At 36.5% G+C, this 21,714-nt stretch overlaps 1 protein-coding gene across 1 annotated transcript in view; it reads left to right on the top strand.

Annotated features, from left to right (window-relative positions):
* COMMD10 (COMM domain containing 10) overlaps positions 1-20,385 on the top strand; it is a 105,970-nt gene extending 85,585 nt beyond the window's left edge. The window contains exons 6-7 of the mRNA XM_063423127.1: positions 19,148-19,207; positions 19,833-20,385. Coding sequence (XP_063279197.1) covers positions 19,148-19,207; positions 19,833-19,871 — 99 coding nt within the window. The 3' untranslated portion in view covers positions 19,872-20,385. The remainder of the gene's footprint in view (positions 1-19,147; positions 19,208-19,832) is intronic.
* The last annotated feature ends 1,329 nt before the right edge of the window (positions 20,386-21,714 follow it).

Raw genomic sequence — 21,714 nt, 5'->3', positions numbered from 1 at the left:
AATGTAACATCTAACTTCATTCTTCTGCCTGAAAATCTTTGTTAATTTGAAAAGTTGACTCACATTACCCAATTTGCTCCTTATGGATAAAGGTATGCCAGCTGAACTCTCCTGAACTGTACTTTAACCAGCTACATATGCACAGAAATCAGCTATGATTTTAACATAAGCTGATAAACAAGTGACAACTATAGCAAGTCATTATCAGATTTGTCCGGGTGGAAATTCTTTTTTACATTTATGTGCTGTCACCTAAATCTGTATGAAATCTTGAAGTGTATTTAGACATGTTTAGGCAGAGTCTAGTGTTTAGCAGCAGGCTGGGAGTTTCTAAAGTAGAGCAGCAGATTACATTTTAATGAAATAAAGGGAGTGAGTAGATGAATTGAAGTGATAACTTTGCATGGGGAGTTGCACAAGAAAGAAAAAGTATTTTACCATCTAGAGAAGCAATAGGTGCTTTGGAAGCAAAAAATTAATCAATTACATACTTTTTTTAGTCTGAATAAGATTTTTAGTATTTTTACTGTAGATTTAATGTTAATTAATAGTTAACACATTTATTTTTATTCAATATTTGATAGAATAAGGGCTCATTGGGTTCTTAAATTTGAGAAGTGTGAGTGTAGAAGAAACAATATGTACTAAATCTGAAGAAACAATAATGAAATCAATTGCTGTACTTTGTGTTTACTTAAAAATAACAGAATATTCTGGAATTCTTAATTCTAAAGGACAACAACCATTTTATTAAAAAGGGGGCTTTTGGAATAGGAATGCAAACTTTAAGGAATTATCCAGATGTTGAAAAAAATATTGTGGAAATAAAAGTGTGTTTCAAAGAGGGTTGATGGTGAGCAATATAATTGTTTCATTACTGATGTAATTTCATCATAATCGTCGTCATCATCCTCCTGTAGTTTTTCAGAATCCAAATTACTTTAAAAAATAGAACTAAAAGCAGGACATCATGCTTTTCAAAAGTTCATTCACATTTCAAAATCATATTTGGCCTGTTCCTGGAGTTCAGCATTTTTTTTATTTGTTTGTTTCCTGAAAGAAAGTGAAGGACCTCACAAACTGTGAGTTCTGTGTATAGAGAGAAAACTAGGTTCTTCAGAAAAGAGGAACTGGAGTAAAGGTGGAAAAAAATGGAACTGAGACTTAAGGTGTTTTGGGAGTTAAAGCAAATTCTTCTTTATTGTATTATAAAATACGTATTTCTAAAGCCGAGTGGATAAAATGCAGTATAACCTTTAAGCAGCAACTTAATATATTCCCCTCAATTTGACAATGGCATGACAATTAACAGATGGAGGGAAGGCATTTGCTGAGATTAGCAATACAACTGTCATTGAGTCATACTGACTTTATAAACTAAGCTGATATATCAGGAAGTGTTTTTAATTGAAGCTAAAGTGTTGGTACAGTCACGGAAGTAATAATCCTTTGGAAGCTGTGCTCAAAAATGTGGTTGCAAACTTTTAATGTGAGTGTAAAGAAAGTTGGGACAAGCCTACGGACAGAGGTCTGTTGAAGGTTGTTAGACAAATAAATTCACATGATACTCAAGAAGTGCAGCTGAATTCTGAAAAGGTGTCTGATGGGAATGCATGGATACTACCTTTAAAGCCATTGGTTTCAGACTGTGCACAGTCAAACAGAGGAAATCTAAAAATATGATGTATTTTTTAATCTGGAAAGCTGATTATCTTTTAATGGAAACTCTGCCTGCACATTTCCTTTACCTTTTCATTCCAAATCTTTGTTCTGTAATTTCTGACATTTTGATCCATGGGGTGACTTGCTTGAGAATTTTTCAGGGTTTGTGTTCTGAGGTAGAATTAAACTGAAGTGCTAGTTTGGTCTAATTCTGTAACATGAAACAAAAATTGTAATGACCAAGAGTGTATTTTCAAGTTTATCTTGTCAACTAAACACATGCACAGAAGGGTTGTTTTAATAATGCAAGTAGATTTGTGGAAAATAAATTAGCATTTGATGACCTTTGAGGGTCAGACACATTGTTTCAAGAGATAGTTTCAACGACCTTTGACAGCAATACCAAAGTGTTTGGAATACTTACCCTGCAAATGCATGAAGGAAGAAGAGAAAGTCTGAAGAGCATTTCCTGTTTGAAATTGGTGGAATTTAGATGGCTTTGCAGTTCTGGTGACAAAAGGTGTTTCTTTCTGGGCCGTTGAACTGATTTCAACTTTGAAAATTTTGTAGAGGGCTTTAGGATCAACCTGGATTAAGAATGTAGTCATGCCTTTGTTTTTCAGAATTCTTTGATTTTCTGATACTGCAAAATAAAATCTGTTGCACTTTCCATCCCTGGAAATGTTCAAGGCCAAGTTGGATGGATTCCTGAGCAACCTGATCTAGTGAATAGCATCCTTGTCCACTCCTGGAACTAGAGGACCTTTAAGCCTCTTTCAACACAAGCCAGTCTGTGATTCTATGATGAAAATAGCTTCCTTCTCCAAGATTGTATCTCTGGCTTCCATAGTATTGCTAGTTATTCCTGTAACGTGCTTCAATCTCTTGTTGAAATCATTTCTAACACAGGAAAAAATGAATTTTCTGTCTTAGTTTTGTTTAATGGTAGGCTTCCCCCAATTATTTTATGTTTTCTGTCATCTGGCAGTTCTACTTGGGCAAAATCAAGTACAGCTATGCATTTTTAAAATAATAACACTTACTTGTTTTATCCTGACTGTAAAATGCAAGTGTCATAATTTTCAAAAAAGTAGTTTGGGACAAAAGGCTTGCATATTGAGAAAATTTGTATTGTCAGTCTGCTTGTTGTACAGACATGTGACCTGCTCATGTTAAGACAGGCATTCTGATTCCATCCTAATAGGCCCATTCTTATCAGTATATGCCACCTGCTTCTGATCTACTTTGCTTAGAATGGATCTGGGTTTTTAGTGTGTGTGAATTTAAGGGTTATGCATTTAAAAAATTATTTTTCCAAACCAAAAAAATCGCATACATTTTTAACAGAGTTTACAAAAGAGCTATTCTACATTTTCCCTCTAGTGAGATGGTACAATATTGAATTAAATGTTAGTATTTCTATGGCCATGTAAGATTTAATGTTCTGGACAAAAATATTAATTGTCTTTTGAAATGGGCAGATGGTTTTGCCTAAAACCTATTTGTTAATTAATTGGACTTTTTGAAAAGCAAGTAATTTTCAAATGAGGTTTCAGTCTCAATTTTTTGATAGAGACTTTTCCATATTGTAGGCATGGGGGTTTTCTCAAGAAGTACATTGTGTGATATAACATTTTCTATTGGACTGTGAAAGTATAATCTAGGTGGTATAGGAATTCACATCATCTCTCATGCGAAAGATGTCCAAAGCTGGGTTGAAAATCAGTAAAAATAACTCAAGAGTCAAGGTGCTACAGCTCTTCATTACAACATGAGGAAACAGAATTCACTGATTTATACAGATCTGCACTTTACTGTTAGCAAACAATATAAACCACTAGTAGGAAATTATGTATGAAGCAAGTTACCACTCTTAGAGTTTCCTAAGCTTTTTCAGAAGTGCTGCTTTTAAAACTTCAACTGTTAATGTCGAGGATCAAGAGGAAAATGAAGTCATAAGTGTTTGAAAGTCATTTCATCTTTCTGCAAAAGTAGACCTGAACAGCAAACCTGTAGCTAGGTAAACTTACCAAGAAAGCATTAGACTTTATAGCCAGTCTAATCTCATGCTATGCTGCAGATGACACACAAACCTATGAAAAAACGTGATATATCTTTGGTAAGTTCTCAGGGATGCTGGAAAGCTCACTTGTGTAGATTTTTATACACTTGTGTACACCATTGCGGTTCTTTTAGTCTACACTGGTATAGTATTAATTCAATGAATACAATAAAAGCTGTTACTTTTACCCTGTTCCATTCCCCTCTTTTGTCAACTGATATTTATCTTAACTATAGTAAAATTATTTCATGCTAAGCATTTACCTAAAATGTGGATGCCCTTGAGCATATTTCATTTTTGTTAAAAATTATCTCTAAAATGAGTTTATTTATTTCAGGTGCATTTTTCCTCCCTGTTATTCAAAAAAGCTTGAAGTAAAAAAAAAAAGTGTTTTGAAGAACATAATACAATATTTTAAGTAATGAATGCTGCATATATGCACCTAATGTTTATCCACAGGTTTTGGGGCAAAACCACGGACTAGGTAATAGTAGTGTGGAAGGAACCATTTCTGATTTAGCATAGATACAGGGTCCCCCAGAAAATTAAAAAGCCCAAATAACATGTTCACTGCAGTTCACTGGAAAGCAGCTAAAAACAAACAAACGAACAAACAAACAAACAAACAACAAACCAAACAAATTGAATAATAAAGCTTTTACTACAGTTCACTGCGAAGTAGTTATACTAGTAAAAATACTGGGCATACTCTGAGACTTTAACATCAAGTGAATGAGACATTCTTAACAGTTGCTTACTTAATTAAAGGCATTTAAAAATTTTATTGCCCTGATGGAGCAGAAAGTTTTTATCACTGTAAAACCTAACATTTTTACTTTTAAAAAAATATATTTAAAAAAATACACTTCACTGTTACTAGTGAAGCACTCTAGTCAAATCCTTATTCAATAGGAACAAGTTGACTGTAGGTACATTTTTTTAATAGATAGACCTTATGGTGGTCTGTAACTGTGATCCATCAAAACTTCTTTTTGCCGTGGAAATATGGGGGCAGACTGTTAGTGAAGCCACGTGCCATCTAATTGGGTATTGCAGGGATGGCAGGGGAAGGGCTGTCTTTTTTCCTCCTCACTATACAGAGTGATGGTAGGACTGGACAGAAGCCACTCTTGCAGACTCTTGATCCTGAGATCTGTCTTTTCCAAGGTCTGTATTGATTTCTAGATTGATCTGCATGAACTAATTACTTTCTTTGTAATCCCCAGTCACAATTGATTTCACACGTTTTCTTGATTGTGAAGCTATTTAAACCACTGTGGTCAGGATGAAAAACATTATTTGTGACAAAGTTATATTTAGTTTTAAAATCCTAGCATTATTTTGTGCTTTCAACTGCAGTCATTCAACTAGAGAAGATTTTGGAGCTTTCTGTAGTAAGCAACTAGGCAATGGGATGCTGGGATTACATGAAGTAACTGAATTGCCTTAAAATTTCATTAATTTGTGTAGGTTTGGATTGTGTATCTCTGTCAGTGTTTCTTGGTTTCCATAAATCAGTGTTAGAAGAATGTACTATACAGGAAACTGCAGCACGAGGGAGATGATGTCATGCTGCATTAAAGAGTAGTGTAGAAAATAAAGCATTTTCTAGTAGCCATTGCTATTATTATCATCTGAATAATGGCCTGTGAGATTATTTCTGGTATAGCTTCAGAGTAGTAAAATATTCCAGTCAGCTTTTGGGTAAGAGCATTCAGCAAGGTAATTTACAGCCCCATTTTGATATCTGTCTTCACCTCTTCAGTCTCTTGTTTTGCTTGGAAGTATTGCCGCATACTGGCCTGTAAATAGCATTTTCAGTTCAATTTATAGCCAGTCAGTACCCAGCTGTGAAATAAACAGTCTAATTTCACAATTAGGTTAAAGCCATGGAGTCAAGGCATGATTTCACAATCATTAACACTATATCTCTGCACTGCTGGATTGCTCACAGAAGAATTGTAATGTTGGGTACAAGATAGCCATTCTGTCACATTAACTAGAATATATGCAGCTAATACAGAGTTTATGCCAGCCTAGCATTTTTATGCTGTCTTAGATTCTGAGAGAATGGGCTTTGCAACCACTAATGCAAAATTAATGTATTGACTTTCTATTAGGCACGTTTTAGCGGTTCAAGGTAATCTAGCTCCTTGTATTATCTGACCATTTAGCATTTTGCCTCTACACCAAGAGCCCTGTGGCCCAGTGGTGCTCTGGATAGTAGTGTTTATAGAGGTATAGCTGACTAATAGTGGCAATTTTTTATCCAAGAGCTCCGGACCCTTTGGGTATTTACTCTTATACGTGCTCTTTATGGATGTTTTATAACCTCTTTAAAGTTTCAGAGTTTTTGAAGTGCTGGAATTCTTTAATCACACTCCAGATGCAGTACTTTCAAACTGGTGATAGCAAACAAACAGGAGGCCAGTAAGTCTTCAGATCCCAAGCCTTGTCTCTTGTGAACTTCACTGGCCTCTGCCAAGTTATCTAGATCGTCTTTCTGGCCTACTCTCACTGCTTATCAGTCAATATCTGTGGAAATTACTTGTGCATCCAGATCTAGGTCTTCTAAGAGTGAAGAACGGTGGCTATCTAAAAGGTGTGATTGCCAGCTTTTAGGGATTTTGTTTGGATCAGCTCCCTGTGAGAATTATGTGGAGAAATTAAGTGGTCATGAATGGATGGAAATTGTAATCCTTGTCAATTCTTCAGCTCAGGGATGGTTATTATTTGTTGCCAAACATGTTTCTTTGTTATGAGGTGAACTCCCTAAACAGATCTCTAGTATTCAGCAAAATAAACTATAATTACCTGTCACAGACATATACTTAGTGCTACAATTGTTACATATATATATATGTGTGTGTATATATATACATATATTTATATATATATATATTTGAGACAGTTTAAAGAGGTGGCTGGTCTGAAAGAGTAACTTCTTCCTTGATTCCAGTGAATCCCTTGCCACCAGTAATGAACGAGATACCAACAGATATAAGTGAAAAAATAGCAGTTTAGTAACAAAAGAAGTGGCAACAGGCAAGAAGAAGAAAGGTAACAGAAAATAACAGCTAGATAGCTACAAACTCGTGATCTGACACTACAACAAAGAGACCAGAAATGCTGGAAATGCCCTTCCTGAGACTGTGCCCATCAGGGATGGTCTTGGGCTTGTATGGCAGAGAGACAAGATGGCTCATCCAGGGCTGGCACCCTCCCCACAGAGGCCCATCAGGACGAGCTCAGCAAAGCCACTGGGCCAGGCACTTGGTGTTTTCTGTCCCTGGCAGGGACACTGGGCTGCTGGCCAGGGCCTCGACTGTGGACAGGCACCTGTGTAATCCTCCCCAAGGCAGCCCAAAATCTCCACTGCAGCCTCTCCAAGATGAGGAAAAAGGAAAAAAATGAAAAGAGAACCCACTTAAGCAAAGACCAAAGAGCCAGTGAAGCAAAATACCACGTGGCAAAAACCAGGAAAGCACCTGTGATAGCACACTCTCCTCCTGTCAGAGTTCTCGTTTGGAGGGTCTTATATATGCAGTGAGAGTTTGTGGGCACAGATAGATATGGAATAAAATAACATTAGGGTTACCCCAGGACAATAGGACTGCATGTAGATTGCCTGTTCTTAACTGTGTTACAAAAAAAGCAAACCTTCTTCTAGGATCTATTTACATCTGGTATATCCAGATGATAACCCTTCAGATCAACTCCCCCCAGTTTCCAAACATCTGTCCTGTACTGGGACTGTGCAGGACTGGATGCAGTGTCTTCAGATGAAGCTTTACAAGTGCTGAACAGAGGAGAATCAGTGCGCTGTGGCTGATGTGGCTGTGTTTTTGCTCATGGAGGTAAATACTCTGTTCTCCTTAAATGGAATATGTTTTAAGATAAGAATCTCTTGTCATTCATGTATTAATCTTGAAGGGTGTATTTCAGAAATGAAAGTTTTAGTTCCCAGAAGAAAAAAGGAATGGAAAGTCTTTCTGGATCTTCAGTATTCTGGATCTTCATTCGCTGTTGTACCAATGATAGCTATTGTTAAATGGCTTGTAGTTTTTGACCTCCCATGTGTTTCTTTTCGCAGTTCAATATTTTCAACAAACACAGTATGAATAACTACTGGAGACACATTTTAGTTCAAATACAAAACCTCACTTTGAATATTTGTCAAAGTTCTTGCTGATACAGACATGCAGTTTATTCAGATGGCCCTTTCTCTTGTAGTATTGAACTTGTTACTACATCTAGAATTTCATATCTCTGTAGGCTTCAGCTTTACAAGTATATTATATAGGATTTAGAGGATATTACCGATGCCACAAAATCCCAAGAACTGTGTTTCAGTTTGAAAAGTAGACTGCCAAGTGGCAAATCAACTGTTGGATCTATGTATTCCTTAGGTAGCCTCTAATGCCACAGAGCCGTTGTCAGATAGTAGAGTCCTGCCTAGTTTATGGCTGTGAACCAGTCAACCTGTTTATCTCCAAAATAAACAAAACAATCCAAATAGCATTACTTCTCTTTCACAATAGTGTTTTAATCCTTTAAAAATAATGCTCCCAAGTAAGTTAGACTATTGTTCTCATTAATGAAGCTCATTTGCAATTTGGGCAATTCAAGTCTTCTGTGCAGGGTTTTGGAATTACAGTCTTCAACAGATGCAAAACATTTCTCATGCTTGGAATCCAGTGGCATCTCCCTTTAGTGTGTTCAGCTGTTAATTCTGTCACACCAGCAAGAAAACACAGATACTCTTAATATGCTTTTATAAAGACTGCTGTCACTCTGATCCTGACTAGGATCATCAGGCTGTCTTTCTAGTTTAGCGGTTCAGCTGTCACCTATTCGTTCTTCTAGTTCATTTTCCTTCTGCTCAGTAACCAGTTTTGCATCTCAAATGCAACTGGACACTGCCTTTCTACTAACCTCAAAGGAGGTTGTAGAAAAGTAGGGAACTAGAGGACAAGAGGAAATGGCCTCCAGCAGCTCCAGCTCTTCATGTTGGACATCAGGAAAAAATTCTTCCTGGGAGGGGTTGTTGAACATTGGAATGGACTGCCCAGGAAGGTGGTAGAGAAAGTGTTCAAGAAATGACTGGGTGTGGCATTTAGTGCTGAGGTTTAGTTGGCATGGTGGTGTTTGGTCAAAGTTTGATGGGCTCAAAGATTTTGGGGGTCTTTTCCAACCTTAATGATATGTGATTCTAAGAAAATAGTATTTGCAAACTGACTTTTGACATTCTTGCTGCTCCATTTTTTCTCTTGAAGAACTCATATGTTAAAAATATAAAAAACCCCATTAAGTTTAGTTTAAATATTAATTTCGTGTCTATCTTTGTAAGAAGATTACATACACTTTTTATTGCTTACTCTACCATTTTAGTTTTGTATCATGCAGTTCTGTCTTAAAAGAGAAAAATGTAATTAATTGGGAGCTAAACTGATTCATTTTGAGGAAGAAGCATAAAAAGTATCTTGGTTTTGATAATTAATGAAACCGTTGCAGCTGGCCTGAGTACTGGATTGTGCTCCTGCCATCTGTAAAATAATCTGAATCTAGTACTATATTCCTTCATATTACTTAAAGTCTTATAAAGAAACCTGGATGAACTGTAATTCAATAGCACACAGACTTGAAGAAAATAAAAAGGAATTTGATACCCTCTTTCAAGTTGCTTGTGTTAGCCAAAAATAGTTTTTTTCTTTCCTGAGAGGATATTACTTACACACTTATAGTTCATAGTCTGGCTTTGGAGGAAACTGTAGGTGAGAGATCTCATTTCAACTTTGGTGTATGGGTAAACACACAGAACTTGTACTTTCTGTCCTTAGCACTTTGTCCAGTTTTCAGCAAGCAGTGAAAATTCACACCACTCCACGGCATCAAGCTTTAAATAACTTGTCAGCAAAAGTAGTAAAGCAAAATCACTGAAATTCCATTGTCTGAAATCCAAAATAGCTTATTTTGTGTCATTAGAATATATGTAACCTTCAATGACAAATGAGAAGGTTGTTGCTTGATTGATTCGTAGTAAGTAGTTGTTTCCACATTCTTATTAATTTTGTGGAGTCATAATGAGAGAAAACCACATAATCTATTTGTAATTCTTGTAAAAAGGCAAAACTTTTTGTCTAATTTGAGAAACTTTGGTTTTAATGACCTCTTCCAATTTTGTGGAAATTTTGTGTGGCCTGTTGCCTGAGAAGTGTTGGTGTTTACTTGGTCAGGCTAGTGATGCAATGTAATTTTGTTCACACTCTTGATGTCAATGTGTCCTTGATACAAACAGGTAACTCTGGTTCAAGGCTTTACTGGGTTGCTTATGGCAAAGAAGAGATACCACCACTTATTTGTAGATTGTGAGTGTTGTAGCAAAAGCTGTAGATATATCACAGCCCTTAGAATACAGTAAAAATAGCAAGTAGGTGACTTTCTCATAAAAATAAGTAAATTTTTAAAAAGGGTAAAATATGCATTACTTTACAAACAACCTTATTGCCCAAGAGTTCTGTCTTTGATCCTGCTGGGACTAGATTGCTAGTTAACATCCCTCATTTCTGCATGACTTCCCTGTCTTTCAGCAGCTGAGATTTTATGCAAGCCCCCAGTTGCTAGCTACTGCAATGATTTGCCCACTGTAGATGAAAAACATACTTTCTGACAGTCACTAGCATCCCTTTAGCACAGGAGAAAAAAAAGACCCAAACATTTTATCTGCCTAATAAAATCCAAATTTGTGATACTCCAAGTGACCCATTTCAAACAAAAATAACTAATTTTCAAATTATCTAATCTCAATGTTTTGTAAATGTTTAAGCAGATTTTTGAAAGGGTGTTTTCACATCAGTTACACTGATTTCATGTGGATCAGAGCTTCCTTAGATCTTTCCTCTCATTGCTGGCATCTCTTATCCAGTCCCTTTTGTTGTGCCTTAGTAGAAACAGTAGATACTTTCAGGTATTCCAGTGATGAAGAAAGAATGGCTCTTTGTGGTAAAACAATACAGCATTTGCATTTTCTTACTGAACCAGATAGGCTCCGAAGGTAATAATTCAAAAAGATGGCAGTTTCTTCCATTCTTAAATGGAGGCATAAATCCTTTTTAAAATGTTAGTCACCTGCATGACTTCACCATATAATATTTCTGTTGGATCTATAACTCTAGATGTGGATGCAGATGATAACCCAGGTTTCTTCTCTGGACAGAGGCTTTATCTTCCTTTTACAGAAGAAGAAAGGGGTGGCTTTCTGAGTGGTTTGTATGACAGTTAGAGCTTCCTCTAAATTCAGCTTCAGACCCAACATTAGATGTATAACTGATTAGAACAGAAAGTATTTGCAACTCTAGGTTAATTACATCAGCTGCAAGCAAGCAGTGTGAGAAGCTCTTTAAAACACTCTGTACATGGTGTTGAGCTGCTCTTCTTGCTAATAGGGGGTTTTGACCATCCTATATCTAGATGCAAAGAGTTCTCAGTCTGCTGTTCCAAGACACTTACCCAAGGTGCATTGTTTGCCATTTAAGCTCATCTTGAATCAGTGGATGACAATACTAGGCTAATGTTGCACCTAATATTTACACTCAATTCTGTTAGTTTCCTAGAATTTGATTATTTCCTGATCTCAATAATGAAAATATTTCACACTGTAGCTATATGTAGTTCCTAAAATTTAATGTGGTACCAAATCAAAATGGCATCAGCTGTGATCAAATCTGGTGAACATGTGAGGTCAGAAAAGCTTGAAAGCATTTCTGGTGCTAGCTTGCCTAGCACCAGAATTTCTTCAGCAGAGGTTATCTGTGAATACAGTAATAAGAGGAAAAGTGAATTCTGTATCATTTTAAGTGAATGTAAGACTTTTGTGTCAGTTTTGATGTGAGCTATCTTTAGACTGGAAATGTGAACTCACTGGTCTTTGGGGCTTTGAGGGCACTAGCCTGAGTGAAAATAAAAGAAACACAGAGTCACAACTTCCTAGTTTTCCTTTCAGTGTTCCTGAACTTAATTTTTTAAACATCCTAGGTTCTGTGACAAATGAGGGATACCAAATTGTGAAAGATTAGAATTTAATTTCTTCTGAGGAATAAAACCAGTTATCACAGTATAGTTTTGACTAAAAAAGAAAGTAGTGTTTTAATAGTTACAGACAGTATAAGTGGTGTGCAACAATTAGAGTGTATGTGATTTCCTGTGAACTCCTGGTTCCAAACTTGATACAGTGAAATTTAATAGGAAGAATGATTGTTTGGGTGTTTTTTAATTTTTAGTAAGATTGCTTCTTCAGAGAGCTTTCTGCTCTATTTGGAGTACAGCAGAATTTGCAAAATTTGGTGAGAAATGAAACAGGAAAATAATAATTATTAGGAGCTGTGTTCCTCAGATTAGTCTGTGACATTCTTAGTAATTGTGGCAGCCTTTCAGTGAATGAACCAATTTTTAAACATGTTTTGTTGGATATACTGTTTTTGGAAATTTTGAATGTTTTGCTGCTGAATCCTGAAAATACAACATTCTTGTGGATGGATGCTTGTTGCTCTTAGTGACTGAATCCATGTGAGTCTACTGAGGAATCAACCAGGAGCTAGTGTAGTGTGTATAGTTATCTTCAAAGAAGGAAAGGACATGTGAAGGTAAATACAAAATACAGAACTGACATAAAGCAAGTCAGTCTTTCAATAGATCTTCTGTGAGCCATTTTCTGTACGTGCAATGTGCAGGGAAGGATCAATATAAAATACATGCTTTTAAGTGATAGGCATACACTGATACACATCTACCACTCATTTCTCCAAAAACAAGCATGCTTGTTCACTGCAATGTTTTTCTAGAAGTGTATTTAACATAATCTGCACAGAAGTGTCAACCCTCACCTCTAGATTTCTGGTTTTGAGAGTTTTTCCATGCAAAAGTATCATTAAAAGGCCAACCAATATAATGATGGTACTTACAGGAATGTGAATTCCTAGGAACACTTTTACTTGGATACAGCTATTGGAAAAAGGCTTTTGTATCTCTCTAAATACTAAATACTATCTTTACCAAGATAGTATTTATTCTGACATGTTGTACTGAGGTGAAAACTGTAGTTTTGGGGTTTTTTCCCAGATAATACTCTCAGTTTTAAAAGCGTTTTCTTTACCTACTGTGAAAAAAGGGACCTGTCTGCCTTTAATGCTCTTTGATCTCCCCAGCCTATGTGGTCTTTTTAGTAGCTGTGTCCGACTTCCTGTCTATAGTTTTGCATCAGTTTATTCAGTCAGTAATGGATATTTTTGTGAGGATGGAGAGGAACAGGAGTAATGAAAATGGGTAGTGACTGGCAATTCTTACTGCAGTTTGGGAGTATGTCAGGTCTTCTGTAGGTCTCCAAATGCCTGCAGAATCTGTTGCCTTATTACCAGACTGGGCAATAAATTAATTCTTGCTGTTTTCCATGCAAACATGTTTAAATGATCCTAAATCTGCTGGAGTGAGATTCAAGATTTATCTGTATGTATCTCCATAAATTCCAATAACACATTGGTTAGATCTCAGGAATCGACACAGACCTTTGGTTAGGATGCTTACATATAGATTGCAAAGAGAGGGGAAGACATGTTTAGTATGATGCAGATCTTGGTCTCCCTGAATCTGCAAGGAATTTGCATTTCTTAAGCTTATATGAAAAAGAAATGCAATTTTGAAGGGTAGAACACAGTACTTTTATGAACAAGGTGTTAATATGTTGGTCAGGATTAGTATCTTACATTGTATAACACTGAAACTTGAAATGCATATAATTCAGTCATAAAACACAACTTTTTTCGCTACAAAAATAGTAATTTGGTATTGCAAATGTAGATAAGCTTGGAAAAAGAATGAAGTTTGAAGGTCACATTTTTTGATGACGTGAAACAAGCTTAATTAGGAATATATTAGTCTGAATTTAACTCCCTGTGTTTTGCTGAATCCCTGAGCTGAATCACATCCATCTACAGCTGAAAGAATATGAAGAAGTTTTAATTACTGTCTCTTATATGCAGAGAGTTAAGAAACAGCTGTGCTTCCAAGAGATGCTCGTCTGTTTTAATGCATATGCTGTTCTTAAGATTGATCTTCCTGACCAAGCAGCTCAAACTTTTTATTTACTTCTGTGAGACAGAGATAGAAAATGGGCTGTAAGTTGTAAGTGCCTAGGTGAATGCACAGTTCTCCAGGGTCCAAGCAAGTTTAAAGGAAGTCTGAATTAATGTAGCACAAAAATTGATAGGTCCAGAGGGAAATGTAGGCTAGTAAGAATCAACTGGAATCTGTTTAGGAATGAATCTTAATTTGTCCATAAACTGATTAGCTTACTTATCCATATCATTCTGTTATATCTGAGATTTTAGGAATATCTAACCGGAATAAATATAAACCGGAGAATGGATAGCAAATGTGGAAATACTCTTCTCTCAAACCTAATGGAGATGTGGCTCAAGACAATATTAAAGTTACTATTAGAATATGAAGACTGAAATGTATGTTATGTCACTTAGTTACTATTTTAAAGCTTTGAATATACTTTTGAAAAAATAGTATTTTTTTCCATGTGCTCAGTCACAGAATACCAACGTTATCAGTAGACATTTAGGTTGTAAATATAATTCGGCTTATCCTTCCATTTACTTTAAAATTGCTTCAAAACTTGGCATTTATTTTTCAACATCACTGAAGTAGTTATAGTTTTGCAGTTGAGAACAGTAGTATCAGTTTTTTGTATTCGAGTTAGCTTTAAAGCAGAAGTTTAGCTTTTATTTAAAACTTCTAGTGCATTACTCTGTGCTTACTCACGGGGTTGGGGACTTAAATGTGTGGAATAGCTGTGTAGAGCGTAAGGTTGCAAAATTCTGTCATTAGTAATAAGGCTTTTTGCATGAGTACGTTAGAATAGGAATATCTAGAGGATTGTATTAAAAAAACCCCAACAAACCACTACAAACAGATAAACATCTCCACTGTAAAACCAATCAACCAGCCAACCAACCCCCTAAAAGCAAACCCCAATCCTTTGGTTATAACGAGAAATTTGCATCTGCTTTCTGAAGAATTTTAAGGAGACAATTTTTGCTTGGTTTCTACAGAAATGTTTTGCACCAAGAAGGTACTCGTGTTTAAAATAGTTAGCCAAAATAATGGGAAATTGGTGACTCTTACATGTCTTGTATACTTGTATCTTCATCATTTTATGCTGATGATCGTTTCAGGTAAAAATTTTCCTTACTGTTTGGTGGTGGTTGCAAGCTGAGTGTATATTAAAAGACTGTGCTATTTTGTATAATTAGCCAGACATTCAGAATGGCTGTTTTGCTTAGCATAACATGTTAATATTGACTGTGAATAAAACGCTTTTATCTTAATTTTCCTCTTCTCTCTCTTTCCTCTTCCCTGCCTCCCTTCACCCCCAAAAGAAATTTACTTTTAGAGACTGATGAAGATGTTTTTTAAAATAATAGCAGACAGTAAGTGAGAAAATACTTATGGGGAGAAAACAACCCTAATCAGTTAAACTTACTAGAATTGAATAGTTCTTAGAAGGTTGTAAGTTGTAAATTGATACAACCCTGGAGTGAGAAAAGAGGTGGAATGAAATCAGATTTCATCTAGGCATGAAGGCAAAATGGCACTGAAATCTAATTTTTACACTTAAAATACATTCATTAGTGATACATGGCCAAACATGTTAAACCACACATTTCTTATGAAAAGCTTATTACTGTATTCCTTGCAGTGAATTCAGAGTGATATAAAGATTTTTCTTGGGGACACCTGCAATTCACGCAGACCTTTCCGGTAGTAAATGCAATGCTTTGTCATGTTTTACAGTAGATGAACACATTGAACTTAACAGCAACTTTATTTACCTAATGTGCTGCACATACTCCTTAGCTATGCTCATTGAGAATATTGTTCTAGTGCAAGTCCCTGCCACCCTTCATGGGTATTGTATCAGACAAAAAGCCTGTGTCTGCTTTCAAAGCAGCCCAAAGAATGAACGTTTGGTACTTTAGAGATTTCTTTGTCTTCATAGGAATAGCATGTTCAGCTATGTTTCTCTGATGCTATGAAACTGTCACACTCAAGACTAAAACTCTTAAAAGTAGGAGCTAGGAATTGACATTGTCACAGCAACAAAATCTGGGATGTAATTAGAAAAACTATTGGAGTGACAAAGTTTGATGGGAATAAATTCAGTTTAGTTTTCTGGTTGCTCAGTTCAGTTTTCTTTCACATGAAGACGATAAAAAGAAGGAGAAAATGAGATGCCAAAAATGAGGGAGAGAATAGTATGAAGGTAAGGGATGGGAAGACATTTATAAGGAAAGAGGAAAAAAAGTAATACATTTGATAAAAAGAAGAAAGAAGTTAGACATCCAGCAAATTGCTGGTTTCTTATTTACGTCTGAGAAACACATACTAGATCAGAGGCAACATCTGAAAACTTGTATGTGCAGATAAAAGAAGTCAGCTTAGCTGTACTTTTCATAAATAGGTTGAAGCTTTGTCTGCACACAGTGACATTTAATTAAGTAAGTAAGCTGAAAGCAATTTTTTTTCATCCTGTGTTTTAGTTATGGTTGAAATATTATTTGGATTTGTAATTTTGTATGCTTATCTGAGTAAAATTCCATTAAGTATATTAGGAATTTGTCCGCTCTGGGGGATTTAGCAATATTCTATCTATACAGTCATTTTTAAGACAATTTTACTGAATAATTGAGGAACTGGATGGTAACCTAGTCCTGTGGCACAGTTTTAATTGCACTTGTTTATGTTCACACAGAATAAAGCAAATAAGTGAATAATGGATATCTCCGCTGAAAATGGGGGCAGTCAGACACCTGAGTAGGGCTTTTTGAAGGGATCTAGTTATTATAAAATATTCTTGTAATTTCTATAGGAACTCTTGACCATATAATACAGATAATTTGTCACCTTCCTTAATGGAGTCATGCTAGTGAGAAATTTAATATAGTAAAGTAACATTTTTAACTGATGCCATAGTTCTGCATGGGTTTTTTTGTGACACTCTGTTGTAGTGGTGCAGTAGATGTACCAGGTTTTTACACATACAAACAAAAGTGTTTTAGCAGATTATTAAATGCAGATAAACAACATATTTCATAGAAGATTGTTACACCTCTCACTGACATTCCTACTCCCACCCCAGATCAGAAATACAGCCTAGCATGGCATGCTTTCTTTTAGATCTCTGCAGACATTTGCCAAGCCCAATCCAACATAAATTTTGTCCTAGTTATCAGAGTGAGATTATTAAACAATAATGGAAAGAGAGATCTCATCCTGTTCATAAAACATACTGGTTTTTTAATTCGGTATAAAGAGAATCTGAATTAAAAGGTGTGCATTTTTTTCATTTGCTTACTGTATCTTCTAACTAACAGTAACTAATATAGTTAGAAAATATGAAAGACAAGCAGTGAGAGAGAGAGAGAATTGATCTGAAATAGTTGCAAAAGATGCCCGTTTTGAATGAGATCAGAGAAATTAGATCTGATGGTCAGAGGTCTTTCGCTATCCCTCTCTGGAGGTATTGCAAAACTGTCATATCAAAATCCAGCAGATTCTCCTTCCAGAAATCCTTCAAGAAATGATCCTAGCTATTAATTATGACTGATAAACTTTTAAAATACATGATATTTTCCTTTCATTGAACCTCCTCTTCGCAGTTCTGATTCCTTCCATTCCACTGCCAAAATCCTTCTAGGAAAGCAAATGCCAAGCAAACGTTCCAGCTGAAGTGGCAGATCCCCTTGCTATTAGTGTATCTTTCTTCTTTCCTCTACCCACTTTCTCTTCTGAAAAAAACCCTTGTTTGCTTTCTTTTTTGTTTCTTAGCTGTTAGAAAGTCTTTAAAAATGCTTTTACTTTCCTGTCATGTCATTATGCTCTTTGGAGGGAGGAGCAGCTGGAGTCATGGCAAAGAAAACTGCTGTCCCGGTAGTTTTATTTTGTATTCACCATACGATTCACAGTATTGCATTGTTCCTTCCCAGAGGGGGAAGATTGGTCTCTCATGCAAATCACTGGTCCTTTTCTCGGCTTTTGTAGCCGTCCTGAAATGGTTGGAAGCGATCCTTCTTTATGCAGAGCGAGAAGGAGGAATTGCACCAGACAGGCTGGCCCCAGTTATTTTATCTCTTCCCTGTGTTTCTTACAGCTCTTTTTGAGGAGCAGGCACCAGGCAGTACCTATACTGTGTTCCCAGGGCTTCTGCTGCTCTTGTGCATTTGGTGCGCCAAATTCAGTGACATTATTTGGCATAACTTGAGACTTGCATTGCTTTGAGTACACAGAATCTGGCCCACAGCCTGGTCTGTATGCAAAAGTGTCCTTGCTCATTTAAGCTGAGTGGATAAACAAGTTTTTCTGTTGACCCATATGGTACATGAAGTTGGTACCAGTTAAAGAAATGCAGTGTGTGTGCGTTATTTCAGTTGATAATATTTTGTGATTAGAGGTATCCAGAGATTCAGCTTTCACAGAGTCTCGTTAGTGTTTGTGGAAGTGCAGCTTTTATCCTGAGGAATGCATCCAAGCGTTGAAAAACCTAAGAAAAACAAAAAGAATGTGCAGAAATAGAAATTTACTTCTAAATAAATAAAGTCACAAAGCGAAATAGAAGGAATAAGACTTGGAACTGTGTGGATAGATCTGCACTGTGATTGAAGGTAGCAGGCTTCAAACAAGTTAAGGAGGACAGAAGTTTTAATTTAACCCTCATTTTGGCACATGTATGCAAAGGGTTATTACCACCATCTGTTTTATCTACAGTAGTTTTCATCAGTTGTGTTATTTTTGGGGGTTTTTAAGTGCTTAAGCACTGCTTTGAAGCTGTTGTGTTGTTAACTCGGGCTGAATCTGCATGGATGCCTATAGCAGTGTCAGCATGCTAAGATTGGAACTGTTAATGAATGGAAGTATTAGCTCTCTGTGCCTGTGCAGTACCTTAATAGCTGTGTCAGTTCAATCAAATACACTACTGATTTTGTATCTGTGTAATGGTATTTACCAGATCGTAGATGGACTGCTGAGAAAGATGAATGTAATCTTTCACTTTTGTCTGACTTAAAAATAAGGTAACTAAATTCTTTACATAGATTACTTTATTACTCTTCTTCACAGGAGGAGAATAGATATGCTGATAGATTTGAATTCTTTGCTTAAATGAAGTATACACATGTGAGGAAAATTGTAGTGAATAGAAGGAAACTAACCATTGTCTTTCATATAGCTTAGTCTCATATTCTGATTTACTGGAGTTAATGTTGAAAAGAGAAAAGAGAAATGAAGAAGAGAGAAAAGGAGATAAAAAAGGAGTATGCTTATTCCTTTATTTTTTTTAATTTGTTTTTTCTTTCTTCTTTACAGAACCTGAAGAAAGTGTTTGTAGAATTTAGCCATCAGGAGCTATTTGAGTTCTACAACAAGGTCTGTAGATTTTACAATACTATAGTTTCTTTGTAAACACCTTGTGCTGTTCAGCAGGAAGTGTTGTCTATATGAATTAAATCTAATAAAACTGGAAAGAAGGGATCCAACTTAAATTAAAGCGATTGGATTCCTTTGATCACATAAACCATTTTCAAGAAGAGCCTGTGCATTCAGGTTTGGAATAGGCTGGGCTTGGGTCACTGTAAGCATGCCTGGCAGTTAATCAGGAGGAGCAGCTGAAGAGTGACAAAGATCTCTCTGGAAACAGCATCTTCATGTTACCTCTTCAGTCAAGATGCTGGACTCATAATCTAGTCAAAATGAACTCTATTATTTTTTTTTCCTTGGTATTATGCATTAGAAATTCACAGGAAAACATCTGTGCATGCTAAAGAGGTAGTATTTAGACAACTGTTTCTTTAAAATTTGAATATTTAAACTGCTGCAATGAATTCTAATAGCTTCATGTAAAAACAAATATTCATGAGTACAGGATTTTTATATTAGTATGCAAATATATTTGGTATGCATAGTTGAAGATATTGGATATTTCTGTTTGCATGTTTCTAAACAACATTTTATGAGTGGAGGTTTTTTCTCTCTTTTTTTTCCTTTCAAATAGCTGGAAACTGTACAAGCACAGCTGGATTCCCTTACGTGATGTTTTTGAAGACTTATTTCTCTACCATGCTCCTGCCACCTCATTATTTTGAATTGAAGATAGATTGCCAAGCTGTGCTTCCTGAAGGATTCAGTGGATTGCTTCTTCTAAAATTATATGGCTTATCTGCTTTTAGACCAGTACAATTAGCCAAGAGTCTTTGTCAAGGATCTGAAGATTGTAATGGACTTTTTCTTCTTTTTTAGCAGTTATGAAAAATGTCTTCTTTACTTGCAGTGGTGAAACACCCTGTCCACCCCCTCCTCCTAAAAAAGAATGCTACCCTGCTTCATATATTTTTTTTTCAGCCTATTATGCATGTTACTTGATTCTGGTAGAAATTTGCACGTTAGTGACAGACCAGGAAAAAAAACCCCTTTTTTGTAGGCATAAATGTAGAAGTTGTAAGAAAACACACAGCTAATAGAATCTCTATAATTTTTTAATATTATTCACACAATTGATAATGCTTCTTGCAGATTTGTCAAAATAAATTCAGAATTTTAAAAGTTTATTTTGGGACTAGTGAAACTTCATTTTGTTATCTTTGTTCTGTTGTAGTTTGGTGGGTTTTTTCTTTGAAATAATCAACAACATCTCCGATTTCAGTGTTGACTCTTGGCACTGAAAATAAACATGGCTTCTTAACACTGCATGCTCATTAACCAATCTAAGAAGTATGGTGTATAACTGAGGGGAGAAATCTTAGAGTATAAAACAAAAAATAATGAAATGGTCTGACAGGTGTCTTGGTTTGAAAGACAGATATCTGCTAGGAAGGGGCAGGACCTCCCTAGAGATGGAGAATTCAAATCCCCTCCCTCCAAATTATTCCGATTAAAAAAATTTAAAGGAGCTTTCAGGCAGAGGTATGGGGGTAGGAATAACAGTTCTTTACTAGTATATATGACAAAACGACAAACAAACAACAACTATAGCATCAATAATAAACAGAACCAAGAACCTTGAGGGCTTTCCTTTACAAAAGCCCAAAGCAGTTTGATCTCGGTGCCCCTGCAGGACTCCGAGAGGCTGAACTGGAAGGAAGGAAAGTCCCGGGCTGGTGGATGAGATGAGGTCTGCGCTGGCAGCTGGAACAGCAGGGGTGTCCCGGCAGGGCTGGGCAGTGCAGGGCTACAGAGTAGCAGGAGAGCCTCAAAGCTCCGAAGAAGCAGCGGCGGTGGGGGGAAGAGGCTGGAGAAAGCGAGCTCAGGATTCCCTGGTACACAGCAGATGATTGTAGATTTCCCAGGACGAGGCAGAGGCAGAGGGCAGCCTGACCGTCCTCCTCGGCGCTGAGAGCAAGAGTGAGCTCCCTTCCCCCAGATCTGTCTTTTTGCCTTTCCCAAAGCTCATCATCTCTCCCCTCTGAGGGACACTCCCAGGGACTCAGAAACAATAGGTGTAGCCTCGTGCTGCCATATCCCTCAAGCACTCTTTTTGTTCTGACTAAGTAGTCATTAAGGCTTCTTGGAAACTTATGGGAAGAAATTCTGTGAGAAGAAAAAAAAAACAAATCTAAACCCCAACAACAGGTTTCTGTAAGCTATGTGGATCCTTCCTCATGCTGTTTTTTACTACCAGTGTTTTTACACTGAACAAGAAAAGCTGAAGTAGAGTGATTAAGGTCCAAGTTAGTCATACTTTCCATGGAAAGTACCCACTGGTTGGGTACCAACCCATTGGTTCCACACGATTCATGATTCATGTCCTCCTGTGCCAAATTTCCCACTCTGTTGCTTTTGGAGGGTCGTTTTGTGCCTTTTTGTTGCTTTGTTGTTAGGGATTGTGCTGTCAGCTCTAGAATACTGTGAGGTTTGCACAAGTTGTCCAAGCTGAAAAT

This window comes from Prinia subflava, chromosome Z (assembly GCF_021018805.1).
Source record: "Prinia subflava isolate CZ2003 ecotype Zambia chromosome Z, Cam_Psub_1.2, whole genome shotgun sequence".
NCBI lineage: Eukaryota > Metazoa > Chordata > Aves > Passeriformes > Cisticolidae > Prinia > Prinia subflava.
Note: the sequence above shows the minus strand (reverse complement) of the source record. Positions and strands in the feature narration are given on the sequence as shown.